At 39.3% G+C, this 15,150-nt stretch overlaps 1 protein-coding gene across 8 annotated transcripts in view; it reads left to right on the top strand.

The window, feature by feature from the left end:
* LOC124884235 (unconventional myosin-XVIIIa-like) overlaps positions 1–15,150 on the top strand; it is a 242,600-nt gene that overhangs the window by 33,833 nt on the left and 193,617 nt on the right. For all 8 annotated transcript variants that reach the window (XR_007042406.1, XM_047392030.1, XM_047392024.1 and 5 more), the window contains exons 3-4: positions 7,454–7,541; positions 12,671–12,777. Coding sequence is in view for 7 of the 8 variants with exons in the window: in XM_047392030.1 (XP_047247986.1) it covers positions 7,454–7,541; positions 12,671–12,777 (195 nt within the window). In the remaining variant the exon portion in view is untranslated. The remainder of the gene's footprint in view (positions 1–7,453; positions 7,542–12,670; positions 12,778–15,150) is intronic.

The raw sequence follows: 15,150 nt of genomic DNA, 5'->3' as shown, positions 1-15,150 counted from the left end.
GTCTCCTGGCAAAAGCGCTTTAGACACTGAGGGAGGAGACTTAGAATGATGTTTAGAGCGAATATGATGTGCTCTTCCACATCTACATGGAATGAGCATGAATTTGTGCCTCATTTCGTCTTTTCTCTGTGCTTTCTGGATCCCATTAATGCCTGGCTGGTGGCCGTTGTTTGCTCAAATCAGATGTCGGGTTTTTTAGACAGCAACAGACTGATTTTCTGATGGCTGATTTTCACCAGGTTTTGACTGATAATGCCAGATTTTCTGACAAATAAAACGTTCAAATTACGTCCCATAAGAGTTTCTCTGTGTAACTGAGACATGGATGAGGGTTTTTGAGTGCAGCGCTTTTACATATTCTTTGATTGCTGCTTTTTAAACTCGCCATAGATGTTGGGCAGAAGAGGAGAGCTAACGACTGTTTTTAACTTGGCATGGAAAGTGGCCCACTCTTCCACTCCCTCAGTATGACAGTGATGCATTTAGGTACCGAGACATGGTACCGTTTGTTTTTGCGTGAATCAGTACTCGGTATTACCGACTGAATTCTGTCAGTATCTATAAAATTAGAATTAATTTGGTACCCATCCCTACTTGGGAATCTTGGGAAAAATTCCTACACTTCTTTCTGTTGATAAAGTAACATGTCTAAGACCTCAGATCTCCCACTCTGATCCCTGTCAGCTGTTCTGCTGTCTTTGACAGGTTTCAACAAGTTTCTTTGCTTTCTTTACAGGAGATTGTTGCTCTCGGGTTGCCCTCGGGTTCTCCATATGATTATCTCCCTCCTTGATTTTTTTTAAAGAGGTTTTCTTCACGATAGTACATTTTTAGTACATTTGTAAATTCATTTATTAACAGTAGTTTGTCCCCTGGTGTTGTACCTGTAATTCAGCATCTATTTAAGAAACGTGCTCTAGATCCTGTTATTCTTAAAAATTACAGTCCTATCTCCAAAAGCCCGTTTATCTCAAAAATGTTTGAAAAGGTGGTTTTACATGCAATTAATGACATTTTTAGAAGAACATGGTATTTGAGGTTTTTCAGTCTAGTTTTAAAGTTTTACACAGTACCAAATCTGCCCTATTAGGAGTTTTGAACTATGTGTGTTTAGCAACTGACTCAAGGTGACTGTATCATTTTGCTTCTAGATTTAACTGCTGCCTTCGACACACTGGATCATAAAAGCAGTGGTTGGGTGTCAGGACTACTGCATTCCAATGGTTCAAATTTTATTTGGCAGAGCAATCTTTCTCTGTGATTTTGTATCCTCTGCTACATTTTACATTTTAAGGAGCAAAAACCAGAAGTGATGGTTTTTAGTGGCACTTCTGAGACCTCTGTCTGTGTTAGATTTGCCTTAAGTTGAGAGTTAACATGAATGCAGATTCTAAACTTGAAAGCAAGATTAGGCCTGTAATAAATTCTAGCTTTTTTCAATGGAGGCAGTTGGCCAGAATAAAGCCCATTTTTTCAAGGCAGCTTTTTGAATCAGTAATCCATGCATTTGTTCCATCAAGGCTGGAGTACTCTAACTTGCTTTATTTTGAGGTTAGTGATTTGGCAAAATGCTGCAGCACATCTTTTAACTGTCACAAGAAACTCTGAGAACATTGCCGCCATTTTACCTTCACTGGCTATCAGTACATTTCACAATAATTTTTAAAGTTCTTTTAATTGCTTTTAAATCTCTTAATGGCCGGGACCCTTCTACCTCTCTGAGCTGCTACATTTACCACATTTACCTGCCTGTTCCCTTAGGTCTGAATGTTCCTAAAACCAAGCTTAAACTTGGAGGCAAGCATGCTTTCGTTGTAGCTGCTCCAAAGTTGAAGCTGACCTCTCCTGAAAACTCAAAGTTTAATCAATCTGGGATTTAGAAACATTATTCTAAACATGGATTATTGTGTCATGCAACATATAAACATACATCCATTCCAACAAAACAAACACAAAACATCAAAGACAGACAAATGGCCAAATTTGAAGCTTCAAGAATTCAAAGAAATTTTTAACAATCTCTTTTCAAAATATGTTTTCTCAACCATATCTTTTAATGCTATAATTGATCAATTTTGTTATGACAATCTTCAGGATCCTTTTTAAGATAAGTGCACATAGTCCAAAGAGATCTCAAACTATTTAGAAGCACAGCAACAGTTTTCTCTTAAATGAATCCAAATTCACTGATGCTGAAACCTTTTGCCAATTCTTTGTACTGTAACTCTATAATAATAACTACAATCCTGAGAGTTAATGTTAATAATTCTCTTTTTGTTTGGCTCAATTTAATCGCAGCTGTATTGCAGAATTTCAGGTTAAATGCAAAGAAGTATTTTAATTCAATTCAATTCAAATTCAAAGATACTTTATTGATCCCCGAGGGGAAATTAGAAAAGTCGGCGTTGACATTTTTATGGTATACTCAAACTAAACAAAACTGCAGTGTTTGACTTAATCAGAAATTAAGATAAGAAGCTTGACACCAAACTGGACATTTTTCCACATAGTGTTTCAAAAAGAACAAACATCCTTTTCTTTAATTTGGGCTATTTAAATTTTGAGAGTTGGGGAGAAAATTATTACTAGAACCCCTCTTTAATAATCCAAATGCTGATAAATGTTCCAATATTTTATCTCTTAGTAATCTGAAATCACCTTGTGTACCTTTGTACTCCTAGGTATTCTTTTAATCTTTAAACCCTAAGAAATCAAACAAGGAGACTGGAGTTTGAGCCGACCATCCTCTTTAGTGTTGAGAGGACATTTATTTCTTTTCTTTTTCCTAAAATGAAGGATTTTACTGATCTTGATTCCGTTATAAAAATCCTAACCTTGGTTCCAAAACAAAACTCTTCAACCCCAATCTGTGTTCCCTAGAGTTGAAATTTTGAGTATTATTGCATTTCAAAGCCCCCAAATGACTGGAACCCATCATTGGCTTAGATCTATTTTAATAGGTAATCAGCCTACCTTTAATTAAGTATTATAATTTTATGGACCCAAAATCTATGGCTCACGGGCTTCAGGAGTCCAGGAACCACAAGTTGAGTACTACTCCATTGAACAATTATGTTAGCTTCCTGCAGAGATTGAAGAGAGGATTGGCTAAATATATTATTTCTGCTTGGACAATAATCAGATTAAAAATTATTAGTTCACAGCTCCTAATTTACCCCAGATCATATTTGCTCCTACCCCAGTTCATAAGAAGCTTCAGACATCATTATGCTAAAATGCCAAAAACAAAACAAAATTACAGATCTGTTTTAAAATAAAGAAAAAGTATGCTTAAAAAACCTTGGTACTGTGGTGGAAAATAACTCCACGGTTCTGAAGGCCTTTTCATGCAGAGTCTTTTAGGAAACATGAGATTAGTTTAATTTTTGTGTGGTACCACTGTCCAATCAGAATCTTTCTAAATAACCCAATTTTTCATTCTCATTTTAAAGGTTTGTTTTACCAAGGAAAATGTGTTTGACAAAACCAATTACTCTCAAACGTTTTAAAAGTTTTACTGGTGATATCTTAGAAAACAACAAGTTTTTTAATATTTCTGTGCAGCTCAGAACCGATTAGGTTTCCTTTCCTTCCCCAAAATTTAACCCTAAACTGCAGAACCAAACCTTTTATCGTTTTTGTCAGGATCTGATATAAGGTACAGTGTAAATCAACACCCTGCATGAATCAGAAGAGGGAAGGAAAAAATTAATATAACCTCTTTCCAGCAGCTGCTGTGAAAAACAATGAATTTGTACTTTCCATAAGCATCAGTTAGCACTTGCGGACAAAAACTGCACCCCACTGTAAGTACTGTGTCAGAGACTGTATGAAGACCATCTGCAGTAAAACTACGCCTGTTTTCATGAGGTCTCTACCCATTAGATTTATGGGATACAAACTCTGACAACAGAAAATAATACCTGAAAGAGAAACCCATCAGGTTTTACGCATGCAATGGGTTTTAAAAATACTCCTTCATGTGATCTGTCCTGAGAAAAACATAGAAACACATGGTTACTGCTGAGTTTTGGAGATGTAACTTTCACTGCATTTTAATAACTTTTAATAACTATAATAATTGACCCTGAATATTTCACGACGAAAGAGAACTTGTTTCTCTAAAAGAATTAACCGGAAAGTATCAAATGAGCTAAGTTATCACCCTTTTAAAGATACTTTTCTAACTCTAAAATAATATTTTAACCCGCTATATCTGTCAACGTCAAGCAAGCGTGTCACATGAGCAGCGGTTCTTCATTGCAGAAAATAGGAAAATATTTATGCAAATGTGTGTGTGTTTGTACGTTACCCCCATCATTTTCTTAATCGTTCTAGAGTCAGACTGTCATGGCACAGAGTTCTCTATCAGTCCAAAAAACAACCCAGGCCTTTCAGGTCTGTTGGTGGAACGTTCAATCCTTCTTGTCCACTTTAACTTCTTCAGGAGGGAGAAAGAACTTTGCTCCCGTTTCTCTTCGGCCCGCATAATATGTGCTTTCAATATAAATCCAGTGTATCCCTCAGCAGCATGGATCGTTGTCCATCTCAGTGGGTTTGGGCCAGACTTCTTTTGAGTTTCGTTCTGGTGGAAACTCACACTGTGATTTGCAGCAGGCAGGCAGACAGACAGGCAGACAGGCTCTCTCTCTTTCAGGCCGTGCTGAAGAAGCGTCTCTGGTGGAGTAGCCATGAAGGGCAGGTTTCTAAAGTCCAGACTCAAAAACGCAGATGTTGCACTCAAATCCCATATATGTGTGTATGTGTGTGCGAGAGGCAGATGAAAAAGTTTAGTATACGTTCAGATTTTGCACACAGAAATATTATCAGTCAGTCAGTCAGTTGTCCACCATAACATGCACTATACTCCTTTCTTTTCCGACTGATCACAATATTTAAGACAAACGAAACTTCCTGCAGGAAAGTTTTAACTCTTTAACACCTTAATTGATGCACTCTTTGCTTTTTAATCTTTTTCTTATGTTTTTTATTTTTCTTATCTCCATCCATCAACTGTTTTACTTGAAACTATTGAAACTATTTAACTTATTTACACTCAAACTTGCACTTTGTGAAAAAACAAACTTATCTTCCCAAATTAAAGCACAATTAACACAATCATCCCCACCTTGATGTTTAGGAGATGATGGTTAATGTGTAATAAAAATAGGAAGAACAATGATATAGCACTCACAGTTAGTATTTTAACATATTTATGTCCCTTCAGCAATATGTATGGTCGACCTAGCTTAGTTTATGAGCTCTCTTCATTATTCAACACTTAATTTAATTCCCTTCCGGCGGAATGTTACCAACCAAATTATCCAGTTCACTTTACGGCGGAACCACCTAGTCGTCTCTGATCTCCTTGCGGCGAGATCCTACCTAAATTTATCACTATTTCTTTGCGGCGAAATAAAACCTTTCCAATGCAGTGTCCTTGCGGCGACACACTACCAAACGACTTTGAAGTATTTTCTTCTTTTATTTCTATAGCGCTTACTCTTATCTCATGTACTGTATTTTAAAACCGTCTCACCTCTGAGTTGACTTTCAGGTGACTCTGTCGGATCTCCCGAACCGGCCGGCATCGAGCAAGACAATAAGCCACCGGTCAGATGCGAACGTCACACACCGGGACTTTCAGCCACCAGGCCTAGGTGCGGCTGTGCGGCACCGCTTAACTTGATGTCAGGTCTCCGGAGATCCGCCAGTCACTGCAAGAAAGATAAAATCAGTTTAGTTCTTATAATCTCTGGCTCGAAGGACCAAATTAATGTTAGGTATTAATTAGTCAACTCAGAGGTAAGGAACGACACAGAGTCAGTTTTACTTGCGGCAAGGGTAGCTGTGCACTACAGACTACGAAGTATTAGCCCCCTCTCTCTCTCACATGCTTGGTCACACACAGTTCAAACATAATTCACGGTGGGGGTGTGTGTGTGTGTGTGTGTGTGGGGGGGGGGGGTCAGAAAGGTTAGGGTTCATTTGTCTTGATTATAAACAAACAAAGGAAGTGGGTAGTGGGGACCTGGTGAATAGCCCCCAGATGCTGCTAATAAAATAATAGAAGAATAAAAGCATAACTCATTCTTGTGACCATCTCCTCTCCTATAACATGTAAGGAAGGAAAAGCACTTACATGAGTGATAAACAATACAAAAGTCATAAAAACCCTAACTCCTTTCTTCCCCCCTATCTTTTCCATTTCGCTGTCTCTGTCTTCTTCAAATGTTGTGATGGCAATAGCTTTTGATATCTTATGTTCTAGTTCCTCTGCCCCAGTCCAAAGCTTTCTTCGTCATCCTCGTCTTGGGTTAACTTCAGCTGGAAACTAGGAATGTTACCCAAAGTTATGCAGTCACCATCATCAGTTCCTCTTCATCTTCTTCTGATTCAGAATCTGAAGAGAGTCCAGTGTCAGCATCGGTCCTATTGTACATCTACTCCCACAGCGAAGCGCTGTACCAGCCGCGGTTCAGTTCTTGGGCCATGAGTTCAGCTTGGTCCATCTTCAAAAAACACCTTATTTTGAAATAGCAGCTGCTTTAAGTAGCCATGATCTTACTTCAAGCACACAGCTTTTTTGGCCGACACACATAACAAAAGCCAGCACGGGAGCCAAACAAAGCCGCCATATAAATGAGCTGTGGGTTTTCCCTCCCTGATATGCAGATGCAGGCCGGCTGGGTTTTACGCTGAAAACATATCCATCATCGAGTGATGGAAGCACAGATGTATCCCGCCTGATATCTTTATTGTATAATTTACCAAATTTATCACCGTTGCAATTTTTGTTAGTCCAAGAGGTGTTCTAACCAGCAATTTAAGAAACTGTTGTGTTCTCATTATGCCCTTAATTGATTTAGCTCAAAAGCATTGTTCAACTGGTGATTGCAGAATTGCAAGCCTCTGTCTCACTGTTTTAACTTCCACTGCTTTAACTTCCAAAGAAAGCTTGGTTTGTCTTTGGCAGGAGTGCTGGGGGATATTTCTATCATTTCAGTTGCACAGTCTAAAGTCAAGCAGGCTGTGCTTCCTCCTGTGTGTATGTGTGAGTAGCCCATATTTAACTGTGCACTTTGACTTAATGCTGCCAAAATCTTCAGGAATTGGGGAAGAGGACCTGTTTTCTCCTTTCCAGTTCAATTCAATTCAGTTTATTTATATAGTGCCAATTCACAACACATGTCGTCTCAAGGCACTTCACAAACGTCTCATGTTGCAGTTAAGGTGCCTGTCATAAAAGCAACATCATCACATGAATCTTAGTCCTGTGAACCCACTCTGCATGTCTTAGATGTTTCACACCAGATTCAAATATTGAATGATGTCCCTAAATTGTCAGTGAACTGACACAACTTTCCTTCTGTCACCCACCAGCATATACTAGTATCAACAATGAGTGGCTTTTATCCACACAGTGTTAAAACTGAAATCTTTGTGCTTTCAGTTGAAGACAGAGGAGCAGATTACAGCAGAGCAGGCCTGGTATCGATCAGAGAAAGTCTGGCTGGTTCACAAAGATGGCTTCTCTCTCGGTAAGTTCGGATTTGATTTTTTACTTATATTAGCACGAGTAACATGTTATTAAACATCAAATATCACTCTGCTGTCTGATTATTAGTGACTTTTAAAACAGCTTTTTTTCTGAAGCAGTGTAACAGAAATCACCAAGTCATAACACATAAGTGTTAGATGTTACACTATGACACTAACCTGGAAGTATTAACACAAATAGCAGAAAGCTCAGCAATACATGTACAGGTCCTTCTCAAAATATTAGCATATTGTGATAAAGTTCATTATTTTCCATAATGTCATGATGAAAATTTAACATTCATATATTTTAGATTCATTGCACACTAACTGAAATATTTCAGGTCTTTTATTGTCTTAATACGGATGATTTTGGCATACAGCTCATGAAAACCCAAAATTCCTATCTCACAAAATTAGCATATTTCATCCGACCAATAAAAGAAAAGTGTTTTTAATACAAAAAACGTCAACCTTCAAATAATCATGTACAGTTATGCACTCAATACTTGGTCGGGAATCCTTTTGCAGAAATGACTGCTTCAATGCGGCGTGGCATGGAGGCAATCAGCCTGTGGCACTGCTGAGGTCTTATGGAGGCCCAGGATGCTTCGATAGCGGCCTTTAGCTCCTCCAGAGTGTTGGGTCTTGAGTCTCTCAACGTTCTCTTCACAATATCCCACAGATTCTCTATGGGGTTCAGGTCAGGAGAGTTGGCAGGCCAATTGAGCACAGTGATACCATGGTCAGTAAACCATTTACCAGTGGTTTTGGCACTGTGAGCAGATGCCAGGTCGTGCTGAAAAATAAAATCTTCATCTCCATAAAGCTTTTCAGCAGATGGAAGCATGAATTGCTCCAAAATCTCCTGATAGCTAGCTGCATTGACCCTGCCCTTGATAAAACACAGTGGACCAACACCAGCAGCTGACACGGCACCCCAGACCATCACTGACTGTGGGTACTTGACACTGGACTTCTGGCATTTTGGCATTTCCTTCTCCCCAGTCTTCCTCCAGACTCTGGCACCTTGATTTCCGAATGACATGCAGAATTTGCTTTCATCCGAAAAAAGTACTTTGGACCACTGAGCAACAGTCCAGTGCTGCTTCTCTGTAGCCCAGGTCTGGGGAATGCGGCACCTGTAGCCCATTTCCTGCACACGCCTGTGCACGGTGGCTCTGGATGTTTCTACTCCAGACTCAGTCCACTGCTTCCGCAGGTCCCCCAAGGTCTGGAATCGGCCCTTCTCCACAATCTTCCTCAGGGTCCGGTCACCTCTTCTCGTTGTGCAGCGTTTTCTGCCACACTTTTTCCTTCCCACAGACTTCCCATTGAGGTGCCTTGATACAGCACTCTGGGAACAGCCTATTCGTTCAGAAATGTCTTTCTGTGTCTTACCCTCTTGCTTGAGGGTGTCAATAGTGGCCTTCTGGACAGCAGTCAGGTCGGCAGTCTTACCCATGATTGGGGTTTTGAGTGATGAACCAGGCTGGGAGTTTTAAAGGCCTCAGGAATCTTTTGCAGATGTTTAGAGTTAACTTGTTGATTCAGATGATTAGGTTCATAGCTCGTTTAGAGACCCTTTTAATGATATGCTAATTTTGTGAGATAGGAATTTTGGGTTTTCATGAGCTGTATGCCAAAATTATCCGTATTAAGACAATAAAAGACCTGAAATATTTCAGTTAGTGTGCAATGAATCTAAAATATATGAATGTTAAATTTTCATCATGGCATTATGGAAAATAATGAACTTTATCACAATATGCTAATATTTTGAGAAGGACCTGTATGTGTGAAACTGCAGAAGTGCACCTTGTGTCTTGTTTCAGTTCCTTATTTGGTATAGAAACGTTCGGCTCGTTCTGGAGAATTATACTATGACTTTTGGTAACTTCAGCTATTATAATTTTTGAAATATTCAGCTTTTTATGCCAATTTTTGTCCCATTGAAATGAATGGAGATTCAGCAAAATTCAGCTAAAACTTTGCGCTCTTTCACAGCTTACTACTTCTGCATACTTTCAGCTAGAAACACCATTCAACTTTTAAAATGTTCACAAGTCATTAAGCTATCTTCAAATGATTCAGCTTTTTGATATCTTTTACGGTTTTCCTACAATCGCAATTCAACGTTTAGGCAAGATTTTTGACGTTTTTGATTTTATAATGTAATCCTATGGCGGAATTCGTCAGTTGGTAGAGTGTACGCTCTAGGTTTTTGAATAACCTGAGAAAGAACAAACAAACTCTCCTCACTCGCTCAATTTTCACTCTACTGGCACAAATTATGTATCAAAACGTAGCATGCTCTTTCGCGATTCAGAAAATGTCACCCTCATTGATGTGGGACTAACGGATTTCACGCGACACATCCGGGAGCAACGCAAAGTCAACACACCCTCAATGAAAAACCTATAGGAATTTCAGAAAAAATCAGAGCAAAAAATCCTTAAACTCACACATTTTCGAATCGCCGTCTCTCGTAAACCGTTCAAGTTAGAGACACGAGCTTTGCACCAATTCATCTTCAGACCTTGCTGGCGCTCACAGTGAAGGAATTTGTTTGATATCTTTTATCGTTTTGTCATAAAATAGGTTTGTTTAGGAGTACCAAATCAGTCCTTTCCAAAAATGTCTTTAAATTTAATAATTTAAAAATTATCCACTTTTCTACACAGTCACATCTCCTACACAGATTTATGTAGACACACGAAACTCTCCAGGATTGTTCACCGATCCCTGCTGATACCTACGGTTTAAAAAATATTTGGATACCTTTTATCGTTTCTCGTGAGGTAGGTTTGTTTGAGAGTGAAAAATTCACCTTCACTCAGCTTAAAAGTGGTCAAAATGTTCCACTTTTTCACAGGGTCACAACTCCTAGACAGATTTTTGTAGAAACTTGAGAAGCTCTATGATTGTTCAGCAAGGCCAGCTGATTCATTTGCTGCATGAATAAAATCGATAGCCCTTATAGTTTCCGCGTTATTAGACGTTGTTCGAGAGCATGTTCAGGCATTTTTGTGTTTTTTTCCATTTTTCCCTTTCTTTTCACCTAGTGTTGTCCCTTTAATATTATATTTTCAAGAAAAAAGTGTTAATATTCACGTTCCCCTGTCCGTTCTGAGAAAAACGGTCCAAGAATGACGTCGATAGCCCTTACGGTTTCCAACTTATGGGCGGTAGTTCGGGAGCATGCGCCTCCGTATTAAAAGCCCAGGGAAGGGGGAGACGATAGTGAGGTGCTGCATGAGAAATGCTGCAGGTGTCAAGTTACACTGATGCTCTTTGCTGATTGGCTGTATCATTCCTCACTGTTCTATTTATAGCTCTGTGTATCTCCTACTGTCTATGTCTGTATATGATTCTGTCTTTGTTTCTGCATCTTTTTTCTCCCTGTCTCACACTCGGGGACACACACACACACACACACGCACACATACACAGACACACATTCATGGATTACTATCTTTGTGAGGACTTTCCATTGACTTCCCTTCATTGTCTTCATTTCTATGGCCTAAACCTGACCCTACCACTAAATCTTTGCCTGTGGGACACACACACACACACACACCCCCGACACACACGCACACACATCCATGGATAACTATCTTTTTGAGGACTTTACATTTACTTCCATTCATTTTAATTCATTTCTATGGCCTAAACCTGATCCGACCCCTAACCCTTTGACCATCTTCCTAGGAGGAAACTACATGGCGGCCATTTTGTGTGTGGTACTTAAACAGCATGTACTGCTGTTTCAACACCTAGAAAACAGCGATTAAATTTAAAAGGCAATTTCATAGACTTTGGCATATAGGCTGTTAGCACATCAGAATCTGGAACAAATCTTTATCAGAACCAGATCCAAACTCCATCAGAACCAAGTGGAAATCTCCATCAGAACCAGTTAGGAACTTTCCACCAGGACCAGGTCCAAACTCTGTCAGAATCTGGAAGAAACCTCTATCAGAACCGGACTCAAACTCTATCAGAACGTTAGGTACCCTCCACCAGAACCAGGTCCAAATCGCCTTCAGAACCAGGAAAACCCTTCTAGCAGAACCGGGTCCGAACTCCATCAGAGCCAGGAACAAACCTCCATCAGAAACAGGTCCAAGCTTAATCAGAACATGGAGCAAATCTCCTTCAGAACCAGACACAAACTTCATCAGAACCAGGAAGAACTCTCTATCAAAACCAGTTAGGATCCTTCCACCAGAACCAGGTCCAAACTCTGTCAGAACCAGGAACAAATCTCCATCCAAACATTCTATAAAGCTTCATGAAAACCATATTCAATCATCCATCAGAACCAGCCAAACTCCATCAGAACCTGGAACAAATCTCTATTAGAATCAGACCCAAACTCAATCAGAACCAGGGACAAATCTCCATCAGAACCTTTTCATCAGAACCATATACAAACACCCATCAGAACCATGTCCAAATTCTATTAGAACCAGGAAGAAACATTCATTTGAACCAGGAATAAATCTCTTTCAGTACCTGGTAGAAATCTTCATCAGAACCTCACTGTTATCAGTGACTGTCCCTCACTGAGTGAATTTAGTCAAATTTAAAGTTGGATTATTTTTTATATTTAGTTTCATGTTATGCTTCTACAATAAATGCTTTTTACAAATATTTACCAGGAGTACCTAGACATGTGGCTGCTACTGGATATGTTCACTTAGCAGATGGTTATTTGCTGCTGGTTTAGGGTTTGAAACATGTTTGCAGCCATACTTACAAACACATTCTGCATTCATATCCAATGGATGAGAACATGCATACAATGAAGCTTGTTTGTCAGATTAAAAGTACTTTTTGAAAATAACCAGGTATTAGCCATATTTTTCATTAAGCCCACATTTCTGTATTCAAACATTTTTTTATTGGTCTGATTTCACAGTATAACTTTAAATGTCATGTTTTCATTGCCTGTAAGCAGAAAATCATCAGAATTAACAGAAATAAAGGCTTTAAAACATCAGTATGCGGTGAATTAATTTATATAATGTGTTTTATTTAGTGATGGTGTTACTGAAATAAATTAACATTTCAATAATATTCTCATTTATTGAATAATATAATTTATTCTGCCTTTTTTTTGCAGCCACTTTGCTAAAAACAGAGTGCGGCTCAGTCCAAGAGGGAAAGGTGAAAATCAAGCTGGAGCATGATGGAACAATACTGGATGTGGATGAAGATGACATAGAAAAGGTGAATACCACAGTGATACAAGAGAGCATTAATCGGCACCAATCAGAGTTAAACAGGACAGGAGTCTGCAACCTTTACAATCCAAAGAGGCATTTTTGCCCTCAGTCCAGCTAAATAAAACTTGTTTAGAGCTGCAAATGTTACCTTTTGAAAAAATAACTTATATATTTTGGTAAATATTTCTGTAGGAAATGTGTTATTTTTAAGCACCACTGTTTCTATTTTAGGTTTAAAGAAGAAAAAACATAAAACTTCAGCAAAGAGAGGATGAATATATTTTTACTATGGGATGTTAATATTTGTGGAAAATGATCTTAAACATAATATAGAGGTTATATTTAATATTCTATTAAATATAACCTGCTAATGCTAAACTAGAGCTTTCTGTTGCCCTGCTGTATTTGAGCAGTTTGTACAAATATCTTATTCTCTTCTAGACAAAATAGTTAATTCTGTGAAACCTACAAAGTGCCTCTTTAACTGTCTTCCAACTAAATTGATGAGATGTGTTTAACACTGTTGGACCTCATCTCTCTTTTATTGATGCATGTCTTATTTTAGGAACTGTTTCTTCTGCTTTCAAACATGCAGCGGTCTGTCCCCTTCTTACAAAACCCCACCTTGATCATATAACATTTTCAGCACTGTGGTCACAATTATTGTGGATGTGGAAAGGGCTATACTACAGGTCCTTCTCAAAATATTAGCATATTGTGATAAAGTTCATTATTTTCCATAATGTAAAGATGAAAATTTAACATTCATATATTTTAGATTCATTGCACACTAACTGAAATATTTCAGGTCTTTTATTGTCTTAATACGGATGATTTTGGCATACAGCTCATGAAAATCCAAAATTCCTATCTCACAAAATTAGCATATTTCATCCGACCAATAAAAGAAAAGTGTTTTTAATACAAAAAACGTCAACCTTCAAATAATCATGTACAGTTATGCACTCAATACTTGGTCGGGAATCCTTTTGCAGAAATGACTGCTTCAATGCGGCGTGGCATGGAGGCAATCAGCCTGTGGCACTGCTGAGGTCTTATGGAGGCCCAAGATGCTTCGATAGCGGCCTTTAGCTCATCCAGAGTGTTGGGTCTTGAGTCTTTCAACGTTCTCTTCACAATATCCCACAGATTCTCTATGGGGTTCAGGTCAGGAGAGTTGGCAGGCCAATTGAGCACAGTGATACCATGGTCAGTAAACCATTTACCAGTGGTTTTGGCACTGTGAGCAGGTACCAGGTTGTGCTGAAAAATGAAATCTTCATCTCCATAAAGCTTTTCAGCAGATGGAAGCATGAAGTGCTCCAAAATCTCCTGCTAGCTAGCTGCATTGACCCTGCCCTTGATAAAACACAGTGGACCAACACCAGCAGCTGACACGGCACCTCAGACCATCACTGACTGTGGGTACTTGACACTGGACTTCTGGCATTCTGGCATTTCCTTCTCCCCAGTCTTCCTCCAGACTCTGGCACCCTGATTTCCGAATGACATGCAGAATTTGCTTTCATCCGAAAAAAGTACTTTGGACCACTGAGCAACAGTCCAGTGCTGCTTCTCTGTAGCCCAGGTCAGGCGCTTCTGCCGCTGTTTCTGGTTCAAAAGTGGCTTGACCTGGGGAATGCGGCACCTGTAGCCCATTTCCTGCACACGCCTGTGCACGGTGGCTCTGGATGTTTCTACTCCAGACTCAGTCCACTGCTTCCGCAGGTCCCCCAAGGTCTGGAATCGGCCCTTCTCCACAATCTTCCTCAGGGTCCGGTCACCTCTTCTCGTTGTGCAGCGTTTTCTGCCACACTTTTTCCTTCCCACAGACTTCCCACTGAGGTGCCTTGATACAGCACTCTGGGAACAGCCTATTCGTTCAGAAATTTCTTTCTGTGTCTTACCCTCTTGCTTGAGGGTGTCAATAGTGGCCTTCTGGACAGCAGTCAGGTCGGCAGTCTTACCCATGATTGGGGTTTTGAGTGATGAACCAGGCTGGGAGTTTTAAAGGCCTCAGGAATCTTTTGCAGGTGTTTAGAGTTAACTCGTTGATTCAGATGATTAGGTTCATAGCTCGTTTAGAGACCCTTTTAATGATATGCTAATTTTGTGAGATAGGAATTTTGGGTTTTCATGAGCTGTATGCCAAAATCATCCGTATTAAGACAATAAAAGACCTGAAATATTTCAGTTAGTGTGCAATGAATCTAAAATATATGAATGTTAAATTTTCATCATGACCTTATGGAAAATAATGAACTTTATCACAATATGCTAATATTTTGAGAAGGACCTGTATTAATAAAGGTTTCCCGAGGTCACCAAAGGTCAACCATTCCCTCCCACATTAACCAAATCAAACTCAAATGGTAAC

Source organism: Girardinichthys multiradiatus, chromosome 18 (genome assembly GCF_021462225.1).
Source record: "Girardinichthys multiradiatus isolate DD_20200921_A chromosome 18, DD_fGirMul_XY1, whole genome shotgun sequence".
NCBI classification, from domain to species: Eukaryota; Metazoa; Chordata; class Actinopteri; order Cyprinodontiformes; family Goodeidae; genus Girardinichthys; species Girardinichthys multiradiatus.
This window is presented reverse-complemented; position numbering and strand designations above follow the sequence as displayed.